The sequence below is a fragment of the Chlorocebus sabaeus genome, chromosome 8 (assembly GCF_047675955.1).
Source record: "Chlorocebus sabaeus isolate Y175 chromosome 8, mChlSab1.0.hap1, whole genome shotgun sequence".
NCBI lineage: Eukaryota > Metazoa > Chordata > Mammalia > Primates > Cercopithecidae > Chlorocebus > Chlorocebus sabaeus.
In genome coordinates this window covers 29683846-29705281 of record NC_132911.1, presented here as the reverse complement: position 1 = coordinate 29705281, position 21436 = coordinate 29683846, and the positions used below count along the sequence as shown (strand labels likewise).

General features: G+C 40.6%; 1 protein-coding gene across 2 annotated transcripts; it reads left to right on the top strand.

Annotated features, from left to right (window-relative positions):
* The first annotated feature begins 707 nt into the window (after positions 1-707).
* SARAF (store-operated calcium entry associated regulatory factor) lies at positions 708-20450 on the top strand. Of its 2 annotated transcripts, XM_007962076.3 has the most exons (6): positions 713-815; positions 9587-9765; positions 13894-14311; positions 16430-16571; positions 17218-17369; positions 19635-20450. In XM_007962076.3, the coding sequence occupies exons 1-6, from the start codon at positions 713-715 to the stop codon at positions 19658-19660; spliced, it is 1020 nt and encodes a 339-aa protein (XP_007960267.1). In that variant the 3' UTR covers positions 19661-20450. The 2 variants fall into 2 exon arrangements, with proteins under 2 accessions (XP_007960269.1, XP_007960267.1); XM_007962078.3 differs by lacking the exon at positions 9587-9765 and having other exon boundaries at positions 708-815.
* The last annotated feature ends 986 nt before the right edge of the window (positions 20451-21436 follow it).

Sequence of the window (21436 nt, the reverse complement as noted above, 5' to 3'; positions counted from 1 at the left end):
CAGTCTTCCGGGCTCCATGAGTAAGGAACCATGTAAAGGTTCTGAGCCTTGAAACCAGACAATATATTTCCTTGCTACCTTTCGGCTGAATCTTCTCTGTATTTAGCAACAAGTCAAAGAACACTGACCATGCGCCAGGCGCTATGCTAAGTGCTGAACACATAGAGCTGAATAAAGCACAGAACTTCCCTTGATACAGTTATTGAGGTTTTAATAATACATAATTTGACTACATTTCTTAGATTTCGCGTCGTGACGTTTTCAGCCTCTCAAACTGCAGCGCCTACGCACAGAAGCTTCCCGAATCTCAGACCAGACACAACAAAGCAGCTCGCAGCCCTCGCCCCGCCCGCGGGCGCGGCAGCGTCAGGCCCTCGGCCCAGCCCACACTGTGGCGCCCCGCCTCGAACCCGCCTCCTGCCGCATCTCGCCTGGTCCTCGGCCCCGCCCACACGCCTCGCCCCGCCCCAAACCGCGGCGCGCTCTAGGGGCGGGGCCGGCGACGGCCACTCACGTTGCCCCACTGGCCGCGCCGGCAGTGACGTAGGGTTGGCGCACTGACCCATTGCGGCTGCGGCTGGGACTCTGCAGTCGGACAGTCCCTTCGCCGCCGCCAGAGATTTCGGTGTCGCTGCGAAGCGTCGCGCGCGCTGCCGTATCCGGGTTCGGCCCGCAGGCGTCTGACAGCCCAGCGCCATCTTCATCGAGCGCCATGGCCGTAGCCTGCGGGCCGGGAGCGGCCGGGCACTGCTTGCTTCTTGGCCTGCATTTGTTTCTGCTCGCCGCGGGCCCTGCCCTGGGCTGGAACGACCCTGGTGAGTGCTGCCGGGGCTCTCAGGCCGTTCGCTCGCCCTTTTCCGCCGCCGTCAGCCGGTGCAGGCTTCCCTGCGTTTCCGTGCGCCGTCTTCCCGGAGCCTAGGTGCCCGGATTCCCCATGTCTGGCCTGTTTGCTGTTCGTGCCCTCCCTGGTTCCGCTGCTCTTCCCAGGCGTCTTGGTAGGCGGGTAGGGATGGCTCGAGTGGGCGGGGCGGGACGGCTGGGGATCCTTAACGTCCCGTTTCTCCCTGCCCCGGACTCCCGGAATTTGCCCACCGTCTTCTTTCTCATCTCTGAGTATGACTGGAGAGCTGGACACTCACCTGCGCATCTGCTTTGTTGTCATGGCTGTGTGATTGTGTGATGTCATCGTGGCCGGCTGTTGTCATGGCTGCCTGTTGCTATCGCCGGCCCTAGCCTGCCACTCGCAGTCTCTGAGTCACTCTTAGTGGACAGGGCTGCAGACCTCGCAGGTCTGTTAGCAGAATCGCAGATTGCACTCTTTTTTTTTTTTTTGAGTCGGAGTCTCACACTGTCGCCCTGGCTGGAGTGCAATGGCGTGACCTCGGCTCACTGGAGCCTCCGCCTCCCAGTTTCAAGAGAGTCTCCTGCCTCAGCCTCACCAGTACCTGGAATTACAGGTGCCCGCCACCATGCCCGGCTAATTTTTTGTATTTTTAGTAGAGACGGGGTTTCACTATATAGGCCAGGCTGATCTCGACCCCTGACCTCGTGATCCACCCGCCTCGTCCTCCCAAAGTGCTGGGATTACAGGCGTGAGCCACCATGAGAACCGCTGCCTGTTATTCTGAAGATTGCAGTGAGTCAGTCGCGCGGCACCAGCTCTTCCCATTGGCTTTCACCTTAGAGAAGAATTTAAAAAATAATTTTCTGTCTCTCTCTCTTTTTTTTTTTTGGGTGGTGGCACATGCTCAGTGGATTCCAGGGAAGGTTCTTTTATGTCAGTACGGTATTAAAATTGTCTAAAGAATTTTCATGGGATCAGTAATATTCCGTGCAATTAATACGTGTATGTCTATATACTTAGATACAGATTTTGACTTTTTTCATTTAATAAATGATGCATGCTGTTACATTGTAATTTTGTAAAAGAAAAAAAAAGACATCATTTTTGGTTCGCGGAGTAAAGATGGCATGGAAAGCATATTGCCTTTGTGATTTGGTGATTGGAAATGCCTGCATTGTCGAATTTAAGCAACAGGTTTATTTCTGTAATAGCCTATTTTATTCTTACATGCTGAAGTGAGAGAGAAGGTGCTATTTGCAAGCACATCACATTGAGTAGTCATTTGATTTGGACGTTTTATTATCAAAAAATAAAAAGCTACCTTGTAGTTAAATGTCTGTATGTTTTTCTTTTGTATTTCTAGAAAGTTGTATATGAGTGGGAGACTTGATCAGAATTACAGTTGAAAACCTAGAATGAAACATTAATTTGTTGAATTTTGAATCAGTTCGTAAATAAATTTAAAAAGGAAGTTTACAGTTGAGTCAGAAGAACTATAAAAACTATAAAAGAAGAACCAGATTTAAAGATGAACCACTTCCTCGTTTTATCTAGGCTGTAAAACTATTGTTCTGGAACACAAAGCACCACAGTATTTTGCAGAGTAAACTCAATTGTTTTATGTAAATTCTACCTCAAAGTTTACTTTGAGGAACTTTTTTATGAAGTTACTTCATTGGCATACTTTTTATTAAGTCTTTTAGTAAAGCATTTTTTTTTTTTTTTTTGAGACGGAGTCTCGCTCTGTCGCCCGGGCTGGAGTGCAGTGGCCGGATCTCAGCTCACTGCAAGCTGCGCCTCCCGGGTTCACGCCATTCTCCTGCCTCAGCCTCCCGAGTAGCTGGGACTACAGGCGCCCGCCACCTCGCCCAGCTAGTTTTTTTATTTTTTAGTAGAGACGGGGTTTCACCATGTTAGCCAGGATGGTCTCGATCTCCTGACCTTGTGATCCGCCCATCTCGGCCTCCCAAAGTGCTGGGATTACAGGCTTGAGCCACCGCGCCCGGCCTAGTAAAGCATTAATCAGCGCCCTAATTTATCTTTTGTTTGACTTGGATGCCCTTTAGCTCACGTTGAGCAGTAATTTGTCTGGAAAAAAAAATTAGCACCGTTCTAAAGAGATTACCAAAGAATTTTCAAAATTCCTTATTGAATGTAGTCTTATGTTAAGTTACTCTTCAGGGTATTGGGGATATAGCAGTGAACAAAACAGTGTCTTGCCTCCAAGGACTTCACCTCTATTGGGGAGAAATAGCAATAAACAGATAAACATGTAAATAGCATGCTATATTGTGAAAATTGGTATGCACCGTGTATTATAAACAGGGTGAGGAGGACATGTTGTGCGGGCAGAAGTGGAGACTTAAAAAACGTACGTTGGTCAGGGAAGTCACTGTTAGGGTGACATTTGACTGGAAACCTGAAGTGGGGAGGAGGAGTAAATGACCTGAAATTACTTATATCTTTAAAGGGTCATTTGGGCTGCTCTGTAGAAAACGGACCGAAGAGGGTAGGAGGGAAGCAGGTAAACCAGTGAATTAATATATATTGGTATCTATTTTAATATTGTACAGTAAGTTCTTAGACTGGTGACCGCTTGGACCAGGGGAGGAGCAGTGGAGTTGGTTAGAGTAGCTGGATTCTCTTGTCACCTGTTTGGAAGGTGGAGCTAACATGATCTTCCGAAGGATTAGATGTAGGAGTGAGAGGAGAGAAGATGAGGAGAAATCCAAGGTTTTTGGCTTGAGCAACTAGAAGCATGGATGTGGAAGAATGTGGGATGATCAGGTTTAGGAGAGTTTGGTTTTGTTTATCTTGTTTGAGACCTGCCATGGATTTTGATTTATGAGTCTGGAGTTCAGGGAGCTCCTGTGTCCCTTGACTGATGTAAATAGTGGGGCGTGGGTATTAGAATTTTGTTCTTGGACCTTAAGAATCTCCAGGGAAGAAAGATGCTATAGGATTATGGTAATGCTATTCCATCTTAAAACTTTGAGTAATGTTTATCATACCTGATCACCTGTTATGCTTCAAGTACTCTGCCAGATAATAAATTACATCTAAGCTTCACAACAAATTTCAAGGTTGATAGCATTTTAATTTTGTAGGTGAGGAAACTTCTACACAGGTAAATTAAGTGCCTTGGCCAAAGTCATAGCCAGTTAGTGACACCAGCTTAGCTCAGTGTTCTTTGCATTATTGCAACTCTGTTACAATAAATTCAATTTATTATTTCTGTTATTTAGTTGATTAATACAGTCTGATTTTTCTAAACCATTGAACATTTTCATTGTTTTATTTTTTATTTATGAGCAGGTAGTAGTTTGTGTTTAATGTAGCATAGTTTATTTTAATATAGTTTTTGGAAATTTTAGATCCTTAGCCCATGTGGAATTAAGTTTTTATATAGCTTTAGGTGAATTTTCTTGTGGCTGCATAGTCAATTATGCCAGTGCTACTTATTAAAGAAGACATCTTTTATCCACTAAATTAAAAAGACCACTTCATCTTACCGAATTCCGACATGTATCTCAATTTGTTTCTGATCTTTCTTTTGTTTCACAATTTCCTTGTCTCTGTTCCAATTCCCTACTATTTTGATTATAATCTTTTTTTTTTTTTTTTTTGAGATGGAGTTTCACTCATGTCTCCCAGGCTGGAGTGCAGTGGCAGCAATCTCGGCTCACTGCAACCTCTGCCTCCTGGATTCGAGTGATTCTCCTGCTTCAGCCTCCCAAGTAGCTGGGACTACAGGCGTGTGCCACCACGTCCAGCTAATTTTTGTAGACGGGGTTTCACCATATTGGCCAGGCTGATCTCGAACTCCTGACCTCAGGTGATCTGCCCTCCTTGACCTCCCAAAGTGTTGGGATTACAGGCATGCACCACCATGCCCGACCGATTATAATAATTTTATAGTAACCTTTACTATCTGGTAAGCTATGTGTTCTTTTTTTTTAAAAGAAATTGTTCACAGGACCTTTAACATAATTTCTTTCCCCCAAAAACCCTAGTGGGTTCCTGGTTGGAAGTATATTTAGGTCTCTTTATATATATATTTTCTTACATAGATAGGGTATTGACCTTAAGTTTATTGGATTGATTAGATTCATATTAAGTACTTGTGGGAAATACATCATAGGATATGTTGTAATGTCAGTGTGTTCTACCATTAGCAAAGCGATGGTTGGCAAACCCAGCCAGACTTTTTCCTTTAGAGTTTTTTAATACATTTCTCCATTTTCTTTTTCTATCCTGTTGAGATATCTGAAGCTTTTCTAAGTCTTATCTTTTCTATATGGCTTGTTTTCCCCCTATTCTTCTGGCAATTAGTAGAATCTTTTTTCGTCTACGGTGTTCTAAAATTCACTTTTTGTGTGCCTCTGTGTGGTCTGTTTCTCAGGCCTGGGTTTTTGTTGGTCCCCTTCAGTATGACAACTCAAGTCCTTCAGTGTGGGAGTTTTTCTTGAATTACAGCCTGGAGTTTGTCTAATCAGATTCCTTTGTTCATTCTTTCTGAAACCGTTGTTGGATTTTTGGACTTTCTGAACTGGTCCTGAACTGGTAATTTTCTTTTTTTTTTTTTTTTCTTTCCTACTGTCTGTTTTCTTTTCTTTTCTTTTTTTGAGACGGAGTCTAACTCTGTCCCCCAGGCTGGAGTGCAGTGACGCCATCTCGGCTCACTGCAACCTCTGCTTCCCGGGTTCAAGCAATTCTCCTGCCTCAGCCTCCCGAGTAGCTGGGATTACAGGTGCCCGCCACCACACCTGGCTAATTTTTGTATTTTTAATAGAGACGAGGTTTTACCATGTTGGCCAGGCTGGTCTTGAACTCCTGACCTTGTGATCCGCCCATCTCGGCCACCCAAAGTGCTGGGATTACATGCATGAGCCACCGTCCCTGGCCTTTCCCTCCTACTTTCTTGTCTTTTTGCTCTACCTTCTTTTTTCTTTTTCTTTTCTTTTCTTTTTTTTTTCGGATGGAGCCTTGCTCTGTCGCCAGGCTGGAGTGCAGTGGCACGATCTCGGCTCACTGCAAGTTCTGCCTCCTGGGTTCAAGCAATTCTCCTGCCTCAGCCCCCCGGAGTAGCTGGGACTACAGGCACATGCCACCATGCCCAGCTAATGTTTGTATTTTTAGTAGAGCCAGGGTTTCACCATGTTGGCCAGGATGGTCTCGATCTCTTGACGTCGTGATCCGCCCGCCTCAGCCTCCCAAAGTGCTAGGATTACAGGCATGAGCCACCGCGTACGGTGTCTTTTTGCTCTATTTGCTAGAAGATTTACTTTTAGCTTTACTTTCTAGAAGATTTTCTTCTGACAGTTCTGTTATCTGTATGTATGTATGTATTTATTTCTGTTTTGAGACAGGGTCTCACTCTATCACCCAGGCTGGAGTGCATGGCTCATTGCAGCCTCGACTTCCCCGGGCTCAGGTGATTCTCTCACATCAGCCTCCTGAGTAGCTGGGACTGCAGGTGTGTGCCACCACACCTGGCTAATGTTATAATTTTTTTGTAGAGACAGGGTTTTGCCATGTTGCTTAGGCTGATCTTAAACTCTTGGGCACTGGTGATCTGCCTGCCTTGGCCTCCCAAAGTGCTGGGATTACAGGCATGAGCCACTGCACCTGGCAGTTTTGTTGTTTTTAATCTTAGCTGTCCTGTTTTTAATTTCCAAAAGCTCTTGTTTTTTCTCTGAATATTCCTTTTAAAAATGATTGTTTTATTAATGCAGTCTTTTTCTCTTATCTCTCTGAGGATATTACAGTGTTTTTTAAAAAGTTTTCTTCTTCTGCATGGTCTCATTTTTCCTCCTGCTTCCTTTTGTTGTTGTTCTATTCTGTCCTGGTTGCTATATTTCATGTTAGGGGCTGTTTTGTCTGTTTAATGTTACTGTAACACAATACCACAGACTGGGAAATTTATTAAAAAACTACATTCATTTCTCACAGTTCTGGAGGCTGAGAAATTCAATATTAAGGTGCTGGCATCTGGTGAGGGCCTTCTTGCTGTGTCATGCCATGATGGAAGGCAGAAAAGGGAGAGAGTGAGAGAGGGGAAAGGGACCTAACTCATCCTTTTATCAGGAGTCCACTCCTGCGATAACCCAGTCCTGCAAGAGTAGCATTAATCTATTCATGAGGGCAGAGCTCGCTTAAAGGTTCCATCTTTCAACACGGTTGCATTGGGGATTAACGTGAACTTTGGGGGACACATTCAAACCACAGCAGGGACTTTCGTCATGTTTTTAGTAATCCTTGGCTCCCTGCTCACGGTTAACCCTGGGGAACCAAAAAGCTCATTGGAAGCTATCAGTGTGCAGTTGCAGTTTTGATTTTGAACTTCACAACAGGGTGACCTAGGTTGCTCTTTTTTTGGAGGAAGTTCCTGATGTCACTGTATTTAGGTACTTCTTCTTGGTTAGATTACCAAGGGAATAGTCATCCAGTCTCCCACAGAGGACGAGGGGATGGCTGTTAGCATTTTGTGCGCCATGTGGGAAAGGAGAACTGTGCTTTCAGCTGTCAGAGTGCACACAGTCACTTGGGTTCCCTGTTTGGTTGTTTTTGTACTCATGCCTTCTACTATGCCAGATGGTCCCCAGTGCAAATCTCTTCAGTTTTATCCTCTCCAGAGAATACATATCCAGACAGTTTCCTTAGTGGGGAAGAGGGAGTTAGAACAGTGTGGAGTTGGGGAGAGGATCTGGGGATATGGCTTCTTCTCAAGTAGCTTTCACCCTGTAGTGTGTATTTCAGGCATCTCTCATTCCAGAGCTGCCATTTCCCATTTTTTGTTTTGTTTTGCTTTTTTTTTTTTTTTTTGGGGGATTCTGTTATGTACATCAGGTTGATTCTCAGTTTCCCCCCTTTGCTGTTCTGGCATTTGACTTTCACTTAGGTCTAGTCACCTACCATTAGTCTATTTGCTTTCTCCTTCCAAAATTCTGCTGTCATATCCTCTTTGGTTTTACCTGACCACAGTCATTCACATCATTAAAACAATGTATTTATTATAGTTTTAGTAGAATTTTGGGAGGCTGCAAATTCTGCTAATTTGACAGGTTGAATATAGGGAATTGGGTACTCACAAAATGATAGAAAGTGATGCCTATTACATCTGCCACACTGAAAAATAGGTTGCTCATGTCAAGCCTCTTGACAGCCAGGAAGCTGATTAGAGGATACTATCAGTTTGAAAACTCACGGTCTCCATGCCTGTGTTTGCTAGCTGAAGGACAGAGCACGGTATAAGTCTAGGGTCTGCCTTCCGGATTTTGCTGTAGTCCCTCAGGTTGGCAGAACTGAAATTGCTTTTGGCAACTACAGCTGCAAGAGGTTTTGGGATTCCTTTTGCTTTGCAGGAAGGCACACCTGTTTGAGGATGAAGTGGATCTTGACTGAGCCAATCCACAGCATCTTCCATCAATAATCCACAATATGATAAATAGGAAGATTTTGTCCTTATTTTGCAATAATGCATAGAAATTCATTTTTTTTTTTTTTTCGAGATGGAGTTTCATTCTTGTTGCCCAGGCTAGAGTGCAATGGTGTGATCTTGGCTCACTGCAACCTCCTCCTCTCAGGTTCAAGCAATTCTCCCGGCTCAGCCTCCCAAGTAGTTGGGATTACAGGCATGTACCACCACTCCCAGCTAATTTTGTCTTTTTAGTAGAGATGGAGTTTTGCCGTGTTGACCAGGCTGGTCTCGAACTCCTGACCTCAGGTGATCCATCTACCTTGGCCTCCCAAAGTGCTGGGATTATAGGTGTGAGCCACCTAGAAATTCATTTTTGTACATGAATGCCAGACATAATTTTATTGTTTTGACTCCTCCTTTCAAAGTCTCTCGTCAGTATGTTTTAAATTTTTTAGTTTGTGAAATAGTTTAAATAGTTTTGATTTTTAAAATTGTGAAATATCTAAAGTATTTAAACATACAGAAGTGTACAGTGAACATACATGTCGTCATCACCTAGTTTTATTGAATTATCACATTGTACCATATTTGCTACAAATCCCCCACTCCCAGTAATAAAACATTAGGAATAGAGATAAAATCTCTTACCTTTCTCTCTCCATAGACTAGATACTTACTTGAATTTGGTGTTTATTCCTTCCCATATGTATTTTCATGTTGTTGTTATATACATATATAGACATTAACAGTACGTAGTATTGTTTCACCTTTTTTAAAGGTTTATGTAAAGCTATCATACAAAACATTCTGCAACTTGTATTTTGTTTAAAATGTTTTTGCCATTTATCTAGTTTGATACATGAATTCTAGGTCACTCATTTTAACTGCTGTGGAATATTCCACTGTAATAGATCAGAATATATTAATCTCTTCACCTGTTGATGGACATTTAAATCATTAAATGTGCTTCAGGAACATGCTTATATTTTTGCCTTTTTAATTAACCACTGTTATTATTACACAGTAGTACAATGTTTCAGGTTAGTGAACTTTTTGTTCTTTTGATTTAGCAAAAATGATGTACAACTTGTGCTGTAGAAGCATCTGGCCTGAAATGCAGGGAGATCTTAAAAGTGTGACCTGAATTTTGTGCAGAAGGCCTGAATGTTGTTGGGATAGCTTTGAGAGATGGTTTCATCCTCTCTTAGCCATTCTCAGAAGGCGAGAAAGGCATTTCCTATGACGAGAGTTTTGTTAGGATGAACCTTTCTTTCTCTGACATGATATTTACTTTGTGTTCCTCTGTTTTCTTGCTATTTCAGACAGAATATTGCTGCGGGATGTAAAAGCTCTTACCCTCCACTATGACCGCTATACCACCTCCCGCAGGCTGGATCCCATCCCACAGTTGAAATGTGTTGGAGGCACAGCTGGTTGTGATTCTTATACCCCAAAAGTCATACAGTGTCAGAACAAAGGCTGGGATGGGTATGATGTACAGGTAATATCCACTACAGTGATGGCAGTCTAAATGGGGGTTTTTATTCAGTAAATTGTTTATTGGGACATTATTCAGTATTTTGAGGGAGCACATACAGAAATCTCAGATCAGCCTACAATATGTAAGTAAATCAGTCACTCTTCCTGTGGAAGAAATGGCCTCCAAAAGAAATGCACCGATTTTAAAGCCTGAAAATACTTATTGTAGTTTTTGTACCATGACCTCCTTCTAAGATACTTGTAAATTTTCACAACTTTTTATATACTTGAGGGTGAGGGATAGGGGATCTCTTGTGGTTGTCGTTTTCCTGTCATTCCTCAAAGAATACCAACCTACCCTTAAGGCAAAGTTGAGATAATTAGGAATTATAGATCGTAAATAGTAGGGGTTCATATATCTCTATTGTGCTTCTAGCACTTGATTTTAAAATTGTCTTATAACTGAGGGTGGTTACTTTTGAATGGAAGCATTTCAGCAGGTTTCATTTATTGTCTTTGGGACACTGGTATTTTGTATACGAGCAGAACATCTCCTTGAAGTTCCAAAACTGAGTATGCTTTAAATATAGATTTTGTTAAATGAATTCAGTTTAAATCACTAGTTACGCATTTCTACTTTGTATTCTGACTGCTTTCAAAAGGGATTTAAGACGACCGGTCACAAGGCAAGAAACTTGTGTTGACAATTTCCCCTCTCCATCAGAATGATATTCTTGTTTGATACAACCTTTATGCATAGTCTTTGCAATTCAGAGAGGAAGTTGATGTGTACTGGGTGATACTTACTTCACAATATTTTCCCCCAGTACTGCTAAGTTGAATCATAGAATCCTCTGGGTTATAGCGGAAGTCTGACTCCCACTTGACTTATGACTTTGTTACAGTCTTGATGGGAAAAAAAGGCAGTAATGGTGATGTCATTCATTAAATATGTATTAATTGCAATATACGAAAATGGATAAGGTAGAATGAAGAAGCTCTCTTAGTAGTAGAAGAGGTAAGACAAGTACTCAGATTACATGTAGGTCCCAACACAACATTATAAAGTCACATCTGGTTGGAGTCATTGGGATTTAAAGGATGAGGTATTTGTGCTGTGTTAGGAAGGAATGATAACATTTTTAGAGAGGAAAAGCTAGAGAAGGGAATAGCATGAGCAAAGGAGTGTTGAGCATATCATACATTGGCTTATGTGTAGTAGCTGGAGAGAGGCCATTTAGTAGCAGGAGAGAAACTCCTTCTATTCCAAGAGTTGAAATTTAAATACAGTACTTAGAAGCTACTTATAGTACGCATGATTAAGGAAGTGGTAGTTAACATGAAATACCAATATAAGGTTAGCTTGTTTTATTTACCTAAGTCAGCAAACTTATAAATCTTCCTCCAAATAAAATTATTTTAAAAACAGTGTAGTCACAGCAACAGCAACAAAAGAAAAACTGCACCTTATCCAAATGAAAAACTTTTGACTGTCAAAGGACATCATCAAGAAAGTGAAAAGACAGCCTACAGAATGGGAGGAAGCTTAGCAAATCATAGTTTGTGAGGGATGTGTATTAAGAATATAAAATAACTCTTACAACTCAATAAAGGCCGGGCGCGGTGGCTCACGCCTGTAATCCCAGCACTTTGGGAGGCCGAGGTGGGCGGATCACGAGGTCAGGAGATCGAGACCATCCCATCCCGGCTCACACAGTGAAACCCCGTCTCTACTAAAAATACAAAAAACTAGCCGGGTGTGATGGCAGGCGCCTGTAGTCCCAGCTACTCGGGAGGCTGAGGCAGGAGAATGGCATGAACCTGGGAGGCGGAGCTTGCAGTGAGCCGAGATTGTGCCACTGCACTCCAGCCTGGGCAACAGAGCGACACTCCGTCTCAAAAAAAAAAAAAAAAAGAAAACAACCAGGTTAAAAATGGCAGAGCGTCTGAATAGACATTTCTGCAAGGAAGATACATAAGTAACAAATAAACTACATGAAAAATGTTCCTTATTAGCCATCGGAGAAATGCAAATCAAAGCCACAGTAAGATACCATTTCACACTCAGTAGGATGGGTATAATAAAAAAGATAACAAGGCTGGTGAGGATGTGGAGAAAATGAAACCCTTATACGCTGCTGTTGGGAATGTAAAATGGTTCAGCTGCTTTGGAAAATTGGCATTTCCTCAAAAGTTTAAACATAGAGTTACCATGTATGCCTCAGTCATTCCACTCCAAGGTATACACCCAAGAGAATTGAAAACACATGTCCACACAAAAACTTGCATACAAATGTACATAGCAGCATTATTCATAATAGCCAAAAAGTAGAAACAATTCAAATGTCCATTACTAATGAATGATAAATAGAATGTGGTATATCTATGCAAAGAAGTATTATGTAGCGTATGTACCAATACATGCTACAACGTGGATGAATCTTGAAAATGTTACGCTAAGTGAAAGAAGCCAGTCACAAAAGACCACATATTGTATTATTACATTCCTGTGAACTGACCAGTTAGGGAAATCCATATAGACAGAAAGTTGTTGGGAGGGGTGCAGAGAGCAGAATGGAGAGTGACTGCTAATGGGTACAAGATTTCTTTGGGGTGACAAAAATATTCTAAAATAGATTGTGGTGATGGTAGCACAACTGTGAATATACTAAAAACCATTGAAATGGGTGAATTGTATGGTATGTGTGAATTATATTTCAATAAGGCTGTTATAAATGAAATAAAATAGTGTGTCTGAATTTTGAAAGAGGAAAATCATTTGTACAAAAATTTGCAGAAGGGCAACAGAACCATTAAATCTACTTTAGCTTGTATCTTTTCTTTTTCTTTCTTTGAGACGGAGTCTCCCTCTGTCGCCCAGTCTGGAGTACGGTGACATGATTTTGGCTCACTGCAACCTCTGCCTCTGGGTTCAAGTCATTCTCCTGCCTCAGCCTCTATTTTTGAAGTAGCTGGGATTATAGGCATGCACTACCATGCCCAGCTCATTTTTGTGTTTTTAGTAGAGACGGGGTTTTGCCATTTTGGCTAGGCTGTTCTCAAACTCCTGACCTCAGGGGTGATCCACACGCCTTGGCCTCCCAAAGTGCTGGGATTATAAGCATGAACCACTGCACCCAGCCTTTAGCTTGTATCTTAAGAGTTAAAGAAGCATATTGCTTTTTCACCACAAAATATAGAATGTAGACCAAACTTGGGCATATGTTTTTTTAAGGTGGACATTTTTGGGGCTAGCCTGGGTTCTTTTTGTGTTTTTCTAAATATCTTTAAAAAATACAAGAGAATTACATAGAATTGGACCCTGGAAAGTTAGTCCATGGTTTTATAAAATTTGTGTAGAAAGGTTTTTTTCTCAGAGGGTTATGTAATATCTCTGTTGCTTTGTGTAGCTAGCTACCAAATGTTCATATATGATGCTGTTTTGAGCCTTAGCATCCTTTAAGAACTCTGTATTTTTAAAGAAAGCTTCTTGATCAGTGGCAAAAAGTTGACATTTTGGCAGTTTGCTTAAATTGTATAAATTATGAAATACTTAATATGTTCAGATGGATATATAACATGTATGTGTAAAGAATGAAGAATAGTGATAAGTGAATACTCGTGTACGCACTATCCAGCATAAGAAGTAGAACACAGATACCACCATTATCTTTGAAGCCCCTCATTTTCCCTCCCTTCTAGACACGAATACTTACCATCGTGAATTTTGCAGATCATTCCCTTGCTTCATTTTGCAATTTTATGATGGATATATAGCCCAAGTAACAGTTTTTTTTTTTTTTGAGACGGAGTCTTGCTCTGTTGCCCAGGCTAGAGTGCAGTGGCACGATCTCAGCTCACTGCAACCTCCGCCTCCTGGGTTCAAGCAATTCTCCTGCCTCAGCCTCCTTAGTAGCTGGGATTATAGGCACCTGCCACTATGCCCGGCTAATTTTTATATTTTTAGTAGAGATGGGGTTTCACCATCTTGGCCAGGTGGGTCTCGAACTCCTGACCTCGTGATCCACCCGCCTCAGCCTCCCAAAGTGCTGAGATTACAGGTGTGAGCCACCGCGTCCGGCCCCCAAGTAACATATATTAAATGAAAACAAGTTTGTTTCTAATAGTCTGTTTCTATTTTTCTTCACAGTGGGAATGTAAGACCGACTTAGATATTGCGTACAAATTTGGAAAAACTGTGGTGAGCTGTGAAGGCTATGAGTCCTCTGAAGACCAGTATGTACTAAGAGGGTCTTGTGGCCTGGAGTACAATTTAGATTATACGGAACTTGGCCTGCAGAAACTGAAGGAGTCTGGAAAGCAGCACGGCTTTGCCTCTTTCTCTGATTATTATTATAAGTGGTACTCGGCAGATTCCTGTAACATGGGTGGATTGATTACCATCGTGGTGCTCCTTGGGATCGCCTTTGTAGTCTATAAGCTGTTCCTGAGTGATGGGCAGTATTCTCCTCCACCGTATTCTGAGTATCCTCCATTTTCCCACCGTTACCAGAGATTCACCAACTCAGCAGGACCTCCTCCCCCAGGCTTTAAGTCTGAGTTCACAGGTATGATTCCCTCGCAGTGGCCATAAATAGGGTGGGTGTGAGGTTAGTGCATCCTGTGCTTGGTTCTGAAATAGAAAATCGTTGCATTGGGAAACTAAAGGAGGTTTGTCTTCTCATTTTGTTTTTTACTTTCAACTTCTTTTACCTCTTCTGTTCTGCTCTCTGCCAAGGTATATTGTGATCGCTATGTTAAGAATGCCTGATTGGCCAGGCACCATGGCTCACGCCTGTAATCCCAGCACTTTGGGAGGCCGGGGTGGGCAGATCACTTGAGGTCGGGAGTTTGAGACCAGCCTGACCAAGATAGTAAAATCCCATCTCTTAATAAAAATACAAAAATTAGCCAGGTGTTGTGGCAGGCACCTGTAATTCCAGCTGCTTGGGAGACTGAGGCATGAGAATCACTTGAATCCGGGAGGTGGAGGTTACAGTGAGCCAAGATCATACCAGTGCACTCCAGCCTGAGTGACAGAGCGAGACCCTGTCTCAAAAAAAAAAAAAAAAAAAAAAGCCTGATTAAATTATAAGTACTCTTAATCAGAGAAACTTGATCAACTTTGCTAATAATCATTTGCCCTGACCCCTGTCTCACACTATACATAAAAATTAATTCTTTAAGTAGTATAATTCTCAATGTAAAAGGCAAAACAATTAAGTTTCCAGAATAAAACATAGGAGAATATTTGTTATGACCTTAGGATGGGTAAAGATTTCTTAAACAGAACATAAAAAGTACTGGCCATAAAGGAAAACATGGGTAAATTAGACTTTATTTAAATTAAGAACATCTAATCATCAAAAGGCACTATTAGGAGAGTGAAAAGGCAAGCCACAGACTGGGAAAAATTTACAAAACATATTTCCGGCATATATATGTGTCTAGAACATAAAATGAACTCCCATAAATCTGAGCATCAGGCAGACAAGCCCTCCAAAGAGGACTTGAATGGCCATTTTATAATAAGAGAAGACCTCTACTTCACCAGTCCCCAGCCTTTTTGGCACCAGGGACCAGTTTTGTGGAAGACAGTATTTCCATGGACTAGGGGGGTTGGGTTGGGGTGGGATGGGGCAGGGAGGGAAGGTTTTGGGATGATTCAAGCATATTATGTTTATTGTGTACTTTATTTCTGTTGTTAATACATTGTAATATATAATGAAATAATTAACAGCTCACTGTAATGTAGAATGAGTGGGAGCCCTGAGCTTGTTTTCCTGCAACTAGACAGTCCCATCTGGGGGTGATGGGAGACAGTGACGGATCATCAGGCATTAGATTCTCATAAGGAGCACGCAACCTAGATTCCTCGCATGTGCAGTTCACAGTAGGGTTCGTGCTCCTATGAGAATCGAATGCTGCTGCTGATCTGACAGGAGGCCGAGCTCAGGTAGTAATGCAAGTGATGGGGAGTGGCTCTAAATACAGATGAAGCTTCAGTTGCTTGCCTGCCACTCACCTCCTGCTGTGTGGCCCAGTTCCTAACAGGCCACTGACCAGTGCTGGGGTCCCAACCCATGATCTACATGGTCAATAAAAATAAGCAAAGGTGCTTAGCATCATTAGTCTTCAGAGAAATGCAGATGAAAACCACAGGGAGATTATTTTTAGCCACCAGATAACCACCATAATGACTAATGTTAAAAAGACAAGAGTACCAAGTGTGAACAAGGATGTAGAGTGACTGGAGCTTTCATACTTTGCTGGTAGGAGTTAAAATGGTAAAACAACCCAAACATATGCCTACCCATTTCTATTCCTACATAAATACCTGGGAGAAGTGAGTGCATGGTGCATCAAGAAAGATGCACAGGAGTGTTCATAGCAGTTTTGTTTATAACAGCCAAAAAATGGAGGTAGAATTTTATAGCAAGACCCTCCCCAGTCCTAAAATCTATTCCTCTCCTCCCATATCTATGGGAAATGCTCTTCTTCATTATAAACCAGTATTTTACAAATACCTTTTTGAATACAACTTGTTAATAACTTGATGCCTGAGTATTATTAATAGTTTAGTACAGATGAAATAATGGAAGTGTTATATTGGTTATATTATCTTTGCTTTTGTAGACTATGTCATGTTTAAGTGAGGATACATAATAAATCATTTTTATTTTAAGGACCACAGAATACTGGCCATGGTGCAACTTCTGGTTTTGGCAGTGCTTTTACAGGACAACAAGGATATGAAAATTCAGGACCAGGGTTCTGGACTGGCTTGGGAACTGGTGGAATACTAGGATATTTGTTTGGCAGCAATAGGTAAGCTTTTTGCATTTATCTCTCTTGCTCTTTAGTTCAAGAGACTTCTGCTTACAATTTAACTGCATTTAGTTTCGCTAAGGAAAATAAATTCTGGTGACATTAACCTATTAAATACGATTCTCTGGGAAGGGGGAAGGCACACTATATGTGTTTTGATCAGTATTGTATATGTTATTTTTTTTTCTTTGTGTTTCTTCCTATGTCACACTCATAGATATTATAAGATAAGAAAAAGACTGTTTAGTTGACATCTGAGAAAATGAGAAGGCAGGAAAGAATACAATATTTGGGGAACAGTTAGTCTGGTTTGGTAGGAGAATGATAAAAGTAAGGCTGGAAGAAGCTTGGGGCCAGATTTTGGAATATGAAATATTAATGATAGTTTAAGCTTAGATTTTATTTGAGTGCAAATTCAGAAAGAAAGCGCATTGACTCCCTGTCACTTTTCCCCCATAGCAATGACCATAATAATGGCAGAAATATGAAACAGTTTTTATTTCATGTTAATTCTGATATACCAGAACATTCAGGAAAAAATACTTGATAAAGGTATTTTTTTTTCTGACAGTTTAGGAACAGGAAGGTATTTAAAAATTATAGCCCACAAGAAAAAAATGCCTAACTTACTTTTATGCCTTTAAAGAGCGGCAACACCCTTCTCCGACTCGTGGTACTACCCGTCCTATCCGCCCTCCTACCCTGGCACATGGAATAGAGCTTACTCACCCCTTCGTGGAGGCTTGGGCAGCTATTCGGCATGTTCAAACTCAGACACGAAAACCAGAACTGCATCAGGTAAGAGCAAAAAATACAAGTTCATTTTTACCTAGGAGTAAAATACAGAAATAGTTTTGGAACTTTAGAAGATGATTGTCTATTTAGCCACCATGGTTTTATTTGGTATGTACCTACCAAAAATATTAACAGCACAATTAACTGAGATCCCACTTCTAAACATTCTTTAAAAATCAAACAGGGATTTGATTTGGGCTTAGCTCTACCATAGACCAAGGTTTTAACTTGAACCTTACTGGATGCTAGCTTCCACAAATATTTAATTCTGTGATCTCTAGAGATCCTTTAAGTTCTAAACTAGACTTTTCTAAGTAGAAACTTAAACTTAAAATTCAGTAACATTCAAAAAAGATATTGAGGTATATTTTAATTTTCAAAAATGTTTACTGGAATGCTGAGAGAATATTTTGTAAAAAGCAAAGATATATAAAAAAAAAGGAATAACTGGATTAAACATCAAATCTAATTGGCAGAAAATGGGAGCTGCTGGGTAAGGAGGCCATGAGAGATTGCTGTGGAGTAGATTTGTCTTTCAGGAGAAAGAAGTTCTAGAACAGTGATTAGTTCTTGAAATTGATAGAAAAATACATTTAAATATGTTTTAAAATGTGAGTAGAATTCTCATAATGCTAGTTTGGATATACATTGATACATTCAATTAAAAGAACTGGTACTACCTCCTAAAATTGAACCTATGCATACCTAGGACATAGCAGTTTTGCTCTCAGATATATAGCGACAGAAATGCATACACTTGTATGCTGGCAGATAAGCACAAGACTGTTTATAGCATCCCTATTCATAAATGCCCCAAACTGGAAACAGCCCACATATCCATCAGCTGTAAAATGGATGAATAAATTGAGTTATGTTTGCTGTATTGCAGTGGGTTACTGTGCAACTAAGAAAATAAGCAGTGTGTGCAATAACATGGATAGATCTACCAAATATAAAGAAGCCAGACACAAAAGAATATATACACTATGATGATAGCAGTTATATTTTATAAAATACACATGCAAAAACAGGCAAAACTGATCTGTGGTATTAGAGTATGAGATAGTGCATACTTCTGGGGAGAAAAAAAGGAGTTGGGAGAATATATAAAAATATGACTAGGTAAGGCCAGTCGTGGTGGCTCACACCTATAATTCCAGCACTTTGGGAGGCTGAGGGGTGGTCACCTGAGGTCAGGAGTTTGAGACATCAGCCTACCCAACAGGGTGAAATCCTGTCTCTGCTAAAAATACAAAAATTAGCTGGGTGTGGTGGCGCATGCCTGTAATCTCAGCTACTTGGGAGACCGAGGCAGGAGAATCACTTGAACTTGGGAGGCAGAGGTTGCAGTGAGCCGATATTGTGCCATTGCACTCCAGCCTGGGCAACAAGAGGAAAACTCTGTCAAAAAAAATATATATATATATATATATATATGTGTGTGTGTGTGTGTGTGTATAAAAATATATATAAAATGTATATAAATAACTATATAAAAATATAGATGAGTTTTCTTCTGTCATGATGTCTTAATATATATGGCTAGGTAAGACATGACAGAAGAAAACTCATTTATATATATTTTTTATATATCATATATGACAGAAGAAAACTCATATATAGATATATAAAATATATATATATATATGGCTAGGTAAGACATCATGACAGAAGAAAAATCCTTCTCAGTGGAAAGAAGACTTGCAAAAAATCATGACTATCAACTAGAAATGTATGGGAATTATATGAAAGAAAATCATAAAAACCAAATAATCTAAACCTGAAAATAATGGAGAGACTTTCCAGATAGGAAGACTTGCCATCCTGTAGCCTGTGTGTGTGTGCATGGTGTGTAAATAATGCTTAACCATCTGAAGTCCATAACCCTCCCCACATTACGTCTCTTACCACTGGAGTTGTGAGAGGTAGCAGGGCATGGCTTATGGGCCACTGGCCTCTGTCTTTTTGGCTTAGACTTTGAGTATTGCCTGTACCATGGTGGCTCCACTATAGAATGCATCTTCTTTTTTGGGGTCCTAACTGTCATTCCCAGCAACCATGTGCCAGTGTAGTAGGCTTAATGATTGGGAAGGTTGCTGTGGGAGGCGATGCACTGTCCTGCTCAGCCCAGTTCCACCTAGTGGCTCACTCTCTCCTTTCCTCCTGTCTCATTCATTTGCTAACAATAAACATGTATGACTTGTAATTTTATAAGCAATTCTAATGCATTTTTAAAAACTAATGTAAATTTTACCCCTCTCATTCTAGGATATGGTGGTACCAGGAGACGATAAAGTAGAAAGTTGGAGTCAAACATTGGATGCAGAAATTTTGGATTTTTCGTCACTTTCTCTTTAGAAAAAGTGCTACCTGTTAACAATTGGGAAAGGGGGATATTCAAAAGTTCTGTGGTGTTTTGTCCTGTATAGCTTTTTGTATTCTATTATTTGAGGCTAAAAGTTGATGTGTGACAAAATACTTATGTGTTGTATGTCAGTGTAACATGCAAATGTATATTGCAGTTTTTGAAAGTGATCATTACTGTGGAATGCTAAAAATACATTAATTTCTAAAACCTGTGATGCCCTAGGAAGCATTAAGAATGAAGGTGTTGTACTAATAGAAACTAAGTACAGAAAATTTCAGTCTTAGGTGGTTGTAGCTGATGAGTAATTACCTCATAGAGACTTTAATATTCTATTTGGTATTATATTATTTGATGTTTGCTGTTCTTCAAACATTTAAATCAAGCTTTGGACTAATTATGCTAATTTGTGAGTTCTGATCACTTTTGAGCTCTGAAACTTTGAATCATTCAGTGGTGGTGATGGCCTTCTAGTAAGTGAGTATTACCTTCTGTAGGAAAAGGTAGAAAATAAGCTCTAGAAGGTTGTTGTGAACGACTGTGTGCTGGCAGAAATGCTTGAAACCTCTATATTCAGTTCGTAAGAGGTAAAGGTCAAATTTTTCAAAAAAAGTCTTTTAATAACAAAAGCATGCAGTTCTCTGTGGAATCTCAAATATTGTTGTAATAGTCTGTTTCAATCTTAAAAATAATCAATAAAAACAAGGGGTTTAGTCTCATTCTTTCTATTAGCCTAGGCACAGATAAATGTTACTTTTTTTTTTTTTTTTAAAAAAACCATTTTCCCAAAGGGGAAAGTTCATGCAGAAAAGTTCTGTCTCCTTAAACAATAATTTTATGTGGTAGTCATACCTTAGTCTTTTGGTAAATGTTTTCAAAAAGCAATTTAGAAATGGTCTGGAATCCTCTGCCAAAAAATAGCTTTTTAAAAAAAATAATTAAATCCCCAAGCCTCCCAACCCATCAGAGATTGCATGGTTACACTTAGTTAAGCTTCATAACCTGAAAACCCCGGTTTTATATCTTATGTGTTTAATGATTTTTGCCATTTAAAACCACAGTTACTTTTCACCAACCAATAGGAACTAATTTAAAACAAACCCTTATTAAAACTTTAAAATATGATTTAGGGGATAGTTGCAAGGGTATTGCGATTAGAACTATCCTCTCTTCATCAGTGAAACAGTAGAAATTTTAACTGATAGAAGAAACACAGCTTTACTTTATGTATGTTCCACTAAATCCTTACTCCATTTCTCCTTAGTAGAAGGATATGGAGTAAAAGAGAATGTAGTTTGTTGCCTTTTTTTTTGAGACAGAGTCTCGCTCTGTTGCCAGGCTGGAGTGCAGTGGCATGATTTCAGCTCTCTGCAACTTCCGCCTCCCAGGTTCAAGCAATTCTCCTGCCTCAGCCTTCTGAGTAACTGGGATTACAGGCTCCTGCCACCAAGCCCAGCTAATTTTTTGTATTTTTAGTAGAGATGGGGTTTCACTATCTTGGCCAGGCTGGTCTTGAACTCCTGACCTCAGGGGTTCCACATGCCTCAGCCCCCGCAAAGTGCTGAGATTACAGGTGTGAACCACCGCACCCAGCTTACTCAAGATTGTTTTTGAACATAATACTGCAGATCATTGGGATTGTAAGAAAATAATGAGTTAATGTAAAGAGAGGTAACTAAAACTAAAAAAAAGTTGACTAATTGGT